The sequence below is a fragment of the Aotus nancymaae genome, unplaced genomic scaffold (genome assembly GCF_030222135.1).
Source record: "Aotus nancymaae isolate 86718 unplaced genomic scaffold, 86718_ANA_hifiasm-v0.15.2.pri h1tg000030l, whole genome shotgun sequence".
Classification (NCBI taxonomy): Eukaryota; Metazoa; Chordata; class Mammalia; order Primates; family Aotidae; genus Aotus; species Aotus nancymaae.
Window position 1 is genome coordinate 398,838 of NW_026988443.1, and position 12,184 is coordinate 411,021.

General features: G+C 40.9%; 1 protein-coding gene across 1 annotated transcript in view; it reads right to left on the reverse strand.

Annotated features, from left to right (window-relative positions):
* Positions 1-10,209, reverse strand: part of LOC135277217 (cyclin-Y-like protein 1B) — a 28,353-nt gene extending 18,144 nt beyond the window's left edge. The window contains exons 1-3 of the mRNA XM_064382975.1: positions 7,344-10,209; positions 5,958-6,020; positions 3,544-3,578 (exon numbers count right to left, since the gene is read on the reverse strand). Coding sequence (XP_064239045.1) covers positions 3,544-3,578; positions 5,958-6,020; positions 7,344-7,803 — 558 coding nt within the window. The 5' untranslated portion in view covers positions 7,804-10,209. The remainder of the gene's footprint in view (positions 1-3,543; positions 3,579-5,957; positions 6,021-7,343) is intronic.
* Between the last annotated feature and the right edge of the window lie 1,975 nt (positions 10,210-12,184).

Sequence of the window (12,184 nt, forward strand, 5' to 3'; positions counted from 1 at the left end):
TGCCTGAGTGTGGTATCATGTGCAGCTCTATGGGAAACTCATTGGAGGCTCTTAACTTTCACAGATGATGTTTGAGAAATGGGTTATAAAATGCTGCCCTTGATATGACACTGATCATCAAACCTGGCACGGATCTATCATAAATTCCATTTATAAATAATGGGAAACATTTTAAATGGGATTTCACGTTTTTTTCTTATGCAGTAAAAAGCACTGAGATTTTCTATTTCTGTTATTCATTAACTGCAACAAAATGTCATCCATTAAATAATATTGACACAAGAGCATTTGATTGCAGTAAATGAAGACCTAATACTACATTTACTAAGTTACTAATCCTAAGTGTGTGCATTCAAGAGAGAGTGCGATGGAACCAGCGTGTTAGAGTCAGAGACTGTGTGTGCCAGAGCTGCTCAGTCACCAAACAAGTGAGGGGCCATACGTCTCCCTGGGCCTGTCTCCCTGTGGGAGGATGGAAAAAGTACTGCTTTAAGACTCTCTCACATCCAAAAATCAGATGATGAAAACAACTTTGGGAATTTCACTTTCACTTCACGTTTACATAAGACTGCTATTACACTACTCAAATGAGAACTTCTGACAATACTCTGCATTCATTTCAAAAGTTAATTGATTTCATTCTTTAAGTTATTTGATGCACATTATGGCACATTCCTGCCTCACTTGTGCTGCTCTCTGTCTGGAATATTTATTCCTTTCCCCCTTGTCCCAGCAAGCTTGACCTCATCCACCTTCTGGGATCCCTTTGCCTGCAGCCACACCACAAAACATTTCTGGTTTTGTGTACCTATCAGTCTAATTCACTGTGTGTTACATGATACAATTGCCTGCAGAGCATCCCCCTCATGAGGAAGTGAGCCTCTCCAGGGGAGGGAGGACCCCTTCTCTCCTACCTGTAGCTGCTGAGCACAGAAGGTGGGAGAAATTAAGGAGTTCAATAAGAACTTGACAAATATTTAAATCAGTTACAATTTGGAAAGTAAATCTTCCTACAGATACGAAGCAGTGAAAATTCATCCACAGTGCTATCAGAGATATGACAGTGAACCTTTTGAGCCCTGTAGAAAATAAACTATCTCTAAAACACTTTCAAAGTATCTATTCATTTGTTGACAGTGCAATAGTCAATACAGAAACTGCCTCAACTATGTTATATAAGTGTTCCTCCCGGCCAGGTGAGGTGGTTTACTCCTGTAATCCCAGCACCTTGGGAGGCTGAGGTGAGTGGATCACACGGTCAGGAGTTCAAGACCAGCCTGGACAAGATGGTGAAACCCCATCTCTACTAAAAATACAAAAATTAGCCAGGCGTGGTGTTGGGTGGCTGTAATCCCAGCTATTCAGGAGGCTAAGGCAGAGAATTGCTTGAATCCCAGAGGCGGAGGTTGCAGTGAGCTGAGACTGTGCCACTGCACTCCAGCCTGGGTGACAGAGCAGGACTCCATCTCAAATTAAAAAAAAAAAAGAAAGTGAGAGAGAGAGAGAGAGAGAGAGAGAGAGAGAAAGAAAGAAAGTGCTCTTCCTTAAAAATAGTCCCAGTGGCCAAATGCCAGTCACCAAATTGTTGAAAAGATCAACAGCATTATTTAAAATCACAAAATACTCATTATTTTAACTGGAAAATAAACTAACTCAGATGAGCCTTGCTTCCTCCTCTTAATATGCTTGTTTGCATCATGTTATCGCACTCTTCCGTCAGGGTCCCTCACAAACACATTAGAGACAGAACAGGTTTGGATCTACTACTAATGAGCTAGTATGAACAAAAAGGCAGGGTAGGGAGAAGATCTAGTGGTTGTTTATAAAACTACACTGCATTTAAACATTGCCAGTAGCCAATAATCAGAAATATCCATAGCGTCCAACAGCATTTTGCTGCTTCAGATGCTTTTTACTGCAAATTCACTTATTTCTTAACCAAAATCCAAGATGTTTTTGAACAATATTACTATTTGATGGACCAAATTACCCTTTAAGATATAAATGTTTTAACTCTAGCTAAACTCTGTTTCTTAAGCTATTCTGTTATAGTTTACATTAACAGTGTATGTGTGTCAATGAATATACTTTTATTGTCTCAAAAACAAATATGGCATAAAAAATGAAAATGGACTCATTCAGACACTTTCATTCAAAGGGAAAGAAGGTATCCCTTAAGATCACTACTATTAGGGGTAATGCAGCGTAATACTTTAACGTAACAAAAGTCCATTCTGAGGAAAATTCCATATATGAGAATAAAAATAACAGGAAAAAAGCATCAAAACACAGACTAGTTGATACAGCTTTAGGTGATATCTGTCTATATATCATTGACATCAATGATATACAACTACAAACTAGACAGATGGAAACATTGATTACGTATGACGTATCACACAATGGCAATACTTTCAAAAACAGTATAACAAAAATGTAATAGAAAAATGTCTTCAAGCCATGACATTCAGTTTTCACTCTAGAATTTTATACTCTATATCAAAGGAGGGGTTTTAAGAAAGCGCAGATCTCTAAACATGTGTGTCCATGAGCCTTTCCTCAGAAACTGTGCTCCAGCACCACTGGGGAGTAACACAAGGCAGAGGGCAATGCACAGTCTAGGACTCAGGGACCCAACAGTAGTGGTCCCAGAAGATTTCGGAGAGAGCTCCCAGGCCAACAGGCACAGGGCAGCCTAGGAAAACACAGTCTATCCTGAGGAGGATAATGAAAAGCCAAGGAAACGTGTTTCAAGAAAAAAACATGGAATGTATCTTTTTAGTAGATAAAACATATTTTTGATAGGCATGTGACAAATGTTACAACTCTTGGGGAAGAATAGTTGTTAGAGAGCCAAAGGAATATAGTCAGAAAATCAGTTCCACACACACACACACAAATGAAGGATGTGAAAACAAAGAGACCAGCCGGAGGCTAATGGTCACATTTGGCTTCATGAGCCATCACCGGCTAGGAAAAGGGAGGTTATCTGGGAGAAGTGCAGAAGTGTTCAGGTTTCAGAAATATTTAAGAGAAAGAATGAAGGATGTACAAGGAGGAGGCACACTCAGAACATTATATGACTCAGCAGTGAATAATATGTGCATAGTCGTAATCATGTAAACATCAATTCATGATTTAATTAAAAATGTGTTACAGGTGGAAGAAACAGGGAGGGAAATAAGGTCACAGTGGAGTGAGGATGCTACGCTCTCAGTTGCTATGACAGGGAGTCAGCAGAAAGTGTTGAAAATGAACTCAGCTATTTTCAATTTTATGTGATTTTAAAAGAGTAAATATTTAAGGCAGATCTTTATATCACAACCAAATTATTTAAATTTAACTTAAATGTCAGACAGCATGAAAAATGGGCACAGTAAGTTAAAGACTTTCCTGCAGAAATCTGACATTTAGGAAAATAGAAAAGGGTTAGAAAAGGATCATGCTAACAGCACTGGGTCCCTGTTACATTTCTAAGGAATCATGACAGATAGACTTTTAATTTAAACAATTAATTTCTTAACTTTTCAAAAGCTTACTTACAGAATATAGGCGAAAGCTTCTCCTCTTTCCTTGCACTAAAAATAAAAGTATAACCAATCAATTCTGGTATAATAAAATACCATAGAATAAAAGTAGTTGCTAATCATCTGATCATCACTATAGAAAACAAGATCAATCTGATTATCACTATATAAAAATAAATCAACTTTTAAAAAATTTTAAATTGAAACAAAATTTAACATTTAAATAATCTGGCATGATGAATCTCATAATGTAAAATTTAAAAACACAGTTTTACTTTTTGACCTAACACATATTCTATTACGTTCAAATGAAAGAATCCCCATGTACATAAGGAAAGGCAAAACAGATTAGGTTAGGAAATGTGTGTGCCCTCCAAATCTCATGTCGAAATATAATCCCCAGTGTTGGAGGTGGGGAAGTCTTTGGATCACGGGGGCAGATCCCTCATGAATGCCTTAGCGCCATCCCCTTGGTGATGAGTGAGTTCCTGTTCTGAGTTCATGCGTGATCTTCTTGGGGTTTTGTTGTTGTTACTGTTGTTGTTCTGAGACGGGGTCTCACTCTGATGCTCAGGCTGGAGTACAGGGGTGTGATTATGGTTCACCGCAGCCTTAACCTCCTGGGCTCAAGTGATCCTCCCACCTTCCCCTCTAGAGTAGCTGGGGCTGCAGGCATGCACCACATCTGGCTAATTTTTAAATTTTTCATAGAGACATGGTCTCACTATGTTGGCCCAAAGTGGTCTCAAACTCCAGGATCAAGTGATCTGCCCGTCAGCACCCCAAAGTGCTGGGATTGCAAGTGTCAGCCACTGCACCTGGCCTGATCTGCTTATTTAAAAGCCTGCAGCACCTCCCACTCTCTCATGCTCCTTCTCTCACCATGAGAAACATGACTTCTTCATCTTCCACCACAATCATTAGCTTCTTGAGGCCCTTGCCAGAAGCACATGCTAGCACCACACCTCCTGTACAGCCTGTAGAACCGTGAGCCAATAAAGCCTCTTTTCTTTATAAATTATCCCATCTCAAGTATTCCTTCATAAAAATGCCAAAATGTGGGACAGATGAGAAATTTAGCTAATAAAAACGTTTATTGTATTTCTGAACCCCTGTGCAGCACTGTTTTGTTTTCTGATTCTACATTTACACATAACTTACTTTCATTACCAGGATCTAACAGCTGACAGCTCTAAGAACCAGTTTCTGGCCGGGAGTCAATCTGGAGATGCACTAGAATAAGCATCCCTAATGACTTCTCGGTCATCTGTTCATACATTACTGAAAAAATGAATGGGTCTTTACTCAACTGAAAGGTAGCCTATCTTAAACTTCAATGTCAAAATGAGTGTGCCAACCTAACTGAACAGGGTACCCTCAGCACACACAATCATTTTGTTCTAACAAAGGTCCAAAGAACAAAAGCTCCAAAGAGGGACTTGGGCCACACTTTCTTCCCTACAATGCCTCCTCCTTTCAAGTTGAACTGGTCCCATTGACACACATTTCTCACCACTGAAGTGACAGGGGCAGGGGATCGGTTTTCTTCTACTTCCATACACTCTATGTGTGAGAAGCCCATGGCTCTTGGAAGAAACTGAAAAATATAACAATCCTAACCAGAAATTACTAGCTCAAGTCAGACAAAGTCCACACAAACTATGAAAATGCAGGTGAACAACCCCTTTTTTATTGTACTGCATTACTTCAGATGTTATTCTAGAACCCCCAGTTCTTGTATTCTTGTTAAAATTAACTGAAAAACATGGTGTATGGCTTTTTTTGAAAATAAAGTAAGATAACAGAACATTATGATACATAAGCAACAGTACAGAAAAATCCTACAGTTCTAATTCTCATCCTAAAACAGGCAGGATATGGAAACTTGACACTAGTTTCACACACTAAGGCTAATACGGAAAACAGCACAGGGTATGTTACATTTCTATTACATTCCAATGAAAAATTTCTAGCATTGACTTGGATGTGACAGTGGTTAGAGCACTGTGAAAAAGGAAGCCAAAATCACAGATCCAATCTAGAACAATGGATTCTTTTGATTTGCTCAAGTGATATCCAAGCTGTGGCCTAAATCCTATCAGTCATTATTAAAATGTACTCTTTAGAGCAAGGGACAAATGGCAAAGACGTATGAAGAAAAAGGCATAAATCCCTGACTACTACACTAAATCATGTGGCCAATTAATTGTGTTGGTAAAAATGTCACCAAATCTGTAAACACAAAGTCTGTATGTTTCCATAAACAGTGACAACTGAAGGAAATTATATCACATATGAAAATAAGACAAGTAAATCTATGAAAAGTTGAACATTTTTAACTCATATCTGAGTTTCTCTAAATACTTCCTGTAATACACAAGACAGAAAGTGTTTCGGTTTTCCCTGAAGGCAGAAACAACATTGTCTCACCACCACTCAGTTGATACTTTCTCAGGAAGAGTGTGCTTGCCCTTGGATGGTCAGAAGCAATATCTGTAGAGGAAGAAGAGGAAACAATGTCACAAGTGAGGTGAGTACAAAAGATTCTTTTTAAAGCTACATAACCATTTTAATCACTTTTAACAGTCTTGAGAAGAGCTTTTAGTAATAAATGTCAAGAAAATAAGGGTACCAATGTCCCAATTCTACTGGAGAATGCAAAAATCACAGAATCTCTCCATGCATGTGGAATAAAACCAGGCTGGGGCTAGGGCTGGGACTTCTTTTTCAAACTTGCACCTAAATAAACGGATACAACTTTTAGATGAATCACATATAGGCCCTCCTCCCTCCACTTATCAAATATAACCACCTTCCTCTAGGCTGCTATTACCAGCACATTTCAGGGACAGTCTCAAGCAGTAAGAGATGCTGTGGCCAATTACTGTGGTCAGACACCGGCGCAATGTTTCAAATGTCTTCAAACAAAGAGCTGTTTTGGGCAAAAACAGTTTTTTAAACAGACAAAGTCTCACTCTGTTGCCCAGGCTGGAGTGGTGCAATGGTGAGATGGAGCCAGCATAACTCACTGAAGGCTCAAACTCCTGGGCTCAAGAGATTCTCTTGCAGCTGGGACTGTGGGTGCAAGCCACCATACCTGGCTAATTTTTAACCATTTTTTTGTAGAGACAAGGTCAAATGAGACATACCTGTAAATGTGTTATAAATCTCCAAAAATGATATGAAGAGTCTATTTTGGGCCATCGTCCAACACTACCCATCTGCTACCTGGTGTGTGAAAGCACTCAGAGGCTTACTTTACACCAACAAACCAAAGATTTCACAAGCACTTGCATGCTTTGTGTAGAAAGGCACAATTCATTCACATACTATCTTTGTTCATTCTTTCACCATTTTTGAATATTCTGAGAGAACAATACCTTTCAGCTACAAAGTCACATTCATCATGAAGCTTAATTATTCTAACATTTAAATAAATTAAGAGGCCAACCAAAGTAAACAGAAGAGCTGTAAGACACTTCCTCTACAGCAATGAAATCTGTAGCATACATTTTCTATTTGGAAAACTTAGCTTTCGGCCAGCCTGGGGTTGAGAAAGGGGCCAGAACTGGGCAATGGGGTAGGGAGGAGGAAAGAAACCACCAGATGCAGCAGGGAAAAAGAATGAAGGGTGGGGGCAGGCATGAGGCAGGGCCAGTCCTCCTGCCTGGTGCATGGGCCTGGGAAAGCTGGCTAGGGGCAGGAGGGAGGAGCCTGAGGCTGTGGATGCCTCTGGGGTGGGGGGAGGGCTGAGAACTGGTATCAGTGTCAGCCAGAGGCATGCCTGAGGGCAAACAGTATCATTCATTGCCTTACCTTTGGGCATCTCCTGGTCGCTGATGTGCCACAGGTCAGGGCCATCGCCGGCTCCCAAATCCCACAGGGCAGGCTTCACAGCAGTAGGGTCTGGTGCTTCCACCACGTCCCCCTCGATCGGTTCTGCCCAGTGCACCCTGCGCTGGTTCTGCTTGGGTCTGGCATTGGGGAGCACCAAGATCCCTCTGAGTGGCCTCTGCTCCTCTCTGCCTTGGTCTGCACTTAGGCTTGACACTGCCTCATAGATGTCACTGCTGCCAGACACCTGCCCATACAACCGCTTCAGGCCCCAAATGGGTCTGGAACTGGTGTTGGACATGTTCTTTCTGTCTTGGCCTGCACCCTTGCTTGCCACTGCCTCATTGATGTCACAGCTGAAGGACAGATCCTCAGACCACCTACGCAGACCTCGCCTGCGTCTGACTTTGGGGCCCAAACAACAGCTCAGCGTGTTCCCCATGGGGCACCTTGGCTCCTCTCCAGCAACTTGGACCTTCCCTTGCCTCCCAGTCTGCTGAGTTCAGCACTTCCCTTCTTTCAAACACAGGCACGCTGGCAGGGCCAGCCCCTGGCTATGGGGCTGCACCCCACTAACAGCTCACTCCCCGCCTCAGCTGCTACCCCTGAGATGACTGGTCTGAAGGGAACCTGCTTGATTTAAAATGGGTCTAGATACAACAAGCCTGAGAGCTGAGATTGCAGAGAAGACGGCAGAGTGGGAGTTACTCCTTCCACTGTTTTCTACCAACTGAAGGAGGTTGCCCTACCAACCACCAGAGTTCCAACCTGGTGCCCAGGAACCAATCAGAGTCTCCTCCAACCTGGTGCCCAGGAACCAATCAGAGTCTCCTCCAACCTGGTGCCCAGGAACCAATCAGAGGTGTCCCCACCCCCATTGTGATGTGGGAGCCCAGGCACGTGGCTCACCAGGCCCCACCCTGTTGGCAGCCCCACCCCCACCTTTCATTCGTTGCTGGCTGCTGGGAGCTTTCAGGTTTCTCCACCATGATGATGTTCCTAGACATCATCACCTTACAATGAATTATACTAAAATTACTGTAACCACATCTGCTTCATGCCTTATCTGGTATCCAAAGAACTCCTTTTCCCTTGTGGCCTCTGAGTTCTTACAAACTAGAAAGAAGAGATAGTAGATTTCTGCAGTTGCTTTCAGAGAAAGCATTGCCATGAACTCAGTGTACTCTGTAATGTCAACTTACATTTTCAATACATATATAGATTCAATACATATTTATTTAGTTTACATTTTTTTAATTACACACATATTCAATCAAACTAACAAGAATAGTAAGGGAAATTTCCTAACATTTATACGCTAAGTACATCACATTTTTCTAATTATTACTTGGATAGAGCAACTTAGAATCTATGGTTTCAACAAATGAAAAGGCTTATGTAAAAGAAAACTGGGCCGGCCGGGGTGGCTCAATCCTGTAACTCCAGCACTTTGGGAGGCTGAGGTGAGTGGATGATGAGGTCAGAAGACCAAGATCATCCTGGCTTACAGGATAAAACTCTGTCTCTACTAATAATACAAAAAATTCACCGGGCGTGTGGCACACACCTGCTGTCCCAGCTACTCAGGAAGGCTGAGGCAAGAGAATTGCTTGAAACCGGGAGGCGGAGGTTGCAGTGAGCCGAGATTGTGCCACTGCACTCCAGTCTAGCGACAAGACTGAGACTCTGTCTCAAAAAAAGAAAAAAAAAAAAACCTTAACAAAATACTGACAAACCAAATCCAGCAACACATCAAAAAGTTAATCTACCATGATCAAGTAAGCTTTATTCCTGCAAGGTTGGTTCTGCATATGCAAATCAATAAATGCGATTCATCACATAAACAGAACTAAAAACAAAAATCACATGGTCATCTCAAAAGATACAGAAAGGCTTTCCATAAAATTCAGCATCTATCATGCTAAAAATCCTCAAAACACTAGGCATTGAAGAAACATATCACAAAATAGTAAGAACCATATATAACAAACCCACAGCCACCATCATACCGAATGGGCAAAAGCTGGAACCATTCCCCAGAGAACCAGAACAAGACTAGGATGTCAACTGTCATCCTATTCAACACAGTACCAGAAGTCCTAGCCAGAGCAACCAGGCAAGAGAAAGAAATAAAAGCCATCCAACGAGGAGAGAGGAAGTGAAATATCTCTTTTCACAAACAATGTAACAATATGATTCCATACCTAGAAATCCCTTCAGTCCCTGCCCAAAGGCTCCTAGAACAGATAAATAGCTTCAGCTGTTTATCAAGTCTCAGGATACCAAAGCAATGTACAAAAAGTGGCATTTTTTTCTCTCCAAGGTTGTGGAGAAAAAGGAACATGCATATCTTGCAGGTGGGAGTGTAAATTAGTTCAACCATTGTCAAAACCTATGTGGCAATTCTTCAATGGCATTCCTCAGTGGCATTTCTAAACACCAACATTGTCCAAGCTGAGAGCCAAATCAATTCTGCAACCCCATTCATGACAGCCACAAGAAGAACGAAATACCTAGGAATACAACTAACCATGGAGGTGAAAGATCTCTACAGCGAGAATTATAAAACACTGCTGTAAGAAATCGGAGATGATGGCTGGGCGCGGTGGCTCTCGCCTGTAATCCCAGCACTCTGGGAGGCCGAGGCAGGCAGATCACCTGAGGTCAGGAGTTCGAGACCAGCCTGACCAACATGGAGAAACACCATCTCTACTAAAAATACAAAGTTAGCCAGGTGTGGTGGTGCATACCTGTAATCCCAGCCACTAGAGAGGCTGAGGCAGGAGAATCACTTGAACCTAGGAGGTGAACGTTGCAGTGAGCTGAGATCATGCCATTGCACTCCAGCCTGGGCAATAAGAGTGAAACTCCATCAGGGGAGGGAGGGAGGGAGGGAGGGAGGGAGGAAGGGAGGAAGGGAGGAAGGGAGGGAGGGAGGGAGGGAGGGAGGGAGGGAGGAAGGAAAGAAAGAAAGAAAGAAATCAGAGAAGATACAAACCAATGGAAAAACATTCTATGCTCGTGAATGGGAAGAAATAATGTTAAAATGGCCTTACTGCCCAAAGTAATTTACAGATTCAATACTATTATATCAAACTACCAAGTCATTTTTCACAGAATGAGAAAAGAAACTATTTTAAAACTTATATAAAACCAGAAAAGAGTCTGAATAGCCAAAGACATCTTAAACAAAAAGAATACAGCTGGAGGCAACACACTACCTAACTCTTCAAACTATACTGGCTAGCCATATGCAGAAGATTCAAACTGGACCACTTCCTTTTATCATATAAAAAGTCAATTTAAGATGAATTAAAAACCTACATTACGAAATCTAAAACTATAAAAATCCTAAACAAAAACTCACCAAGGACATACCATTCTGGACATAAACGATAGCAAATTTTTCAAGCCAAGTCTCCAAAAGCAATTGCAACAAAAACATAGACACATGGGACCTAAGTAAGCTAAAGAGATTATGCTCAGCAGAAGAAACTATCAACAGAGCAACCAGACAACCTGCAGGATGGGAGAAAAATTTTGCAAACTATGCACCTGACAAAAGTGTCATCCAGAATCTATAAAGAAATTAAACAAAATTTTAAGCAGAAAACAAACAACCCCATTAATAAATGGACAAAAGACAAGAACAGACACTTCTCAAAAGACGTTCATGCAGCCAACAAGCATATGAATAAATACTCCACCTCTCGAATCACTAATTATTAGAGAAATGCAAATCAAAACCACAATGAGGCACCATCTCACACCAATCAGAATGACTAGTAATAAAAAGTCAGAAAACAGATGTTGGTGGGGTTGCAGAAAAAAAGAGAAAACTTACACACTGCTGCTGGGAATGTAAACCAATTCAGTCACGGTAGAAAGCAGTTTGAAGATTTCTCAAAGAACTTAAACAGAACTACCATTTGACACAGCAATCTCATTACTGGGTTCATAACACAAAGGAATAGAAATCATTTTACCAAAATGACATATGTACTTGTATGTTTATCACAGCACTATTCACAATAGAAAAGACATGGAATCAACCCAGAGGCCCATCAGTGGTGGACTAGATAAAGAAAATGTAGTACATACACAATGAAACATTACGCCCCACAAAAAAGAATGAAATTATGGCTTGTGCAGCAAAATGGATGTAGCTGGAGGCTACATCTACCGAATTAACAAAGCAAATTAACACAGGAAGAGGAAACAAAATCCACATATTATCACCTGTAAGTCAGAGCTAAACGCCGACTACACATGGGCAAAAAAGGGACCAATAGATACCATGCAGGGTGCCTGTGTGAGAGGAGAGGGTGGAAAGGGGCGAGGATCGAAAAACTACCTATACCTGTCAGGTACTATGCTCACTACGTCAATGACTAAATTGTTTTGTCACCAAACCCCAGCAACAGGCAATTTACCTACATAACAAAGTTGCACATGTGCCCCCTGAAACTAAAATGAAAATTGAAAAAGAAAGAAAAGTCAATATTATTAAGATACTTAGTAAACCACAAGTGTTTGGAAATCAAATATCAAACTTCTAAACAATTCATAAAGAAACAACGATCGAAATAAAATTTAGAATACATTTTGAGTTGAAAGACAATAAAAGTCTGAAGTGCTTAAAAAAAAAAAAAGATGGTTTTACTCCTAAAATTCACATATAAAAACACCGAAATTTCAACAGATGGTAATTGGCATGTGATTGGATAAACTACTTCAAAGTTACAAAAATGAGAACCCATATAAAAATCGCTTCTTTATTCTCTGGGAAAAAAAAAAGCAACAGTGAGTGGAAGTCTGCTTTT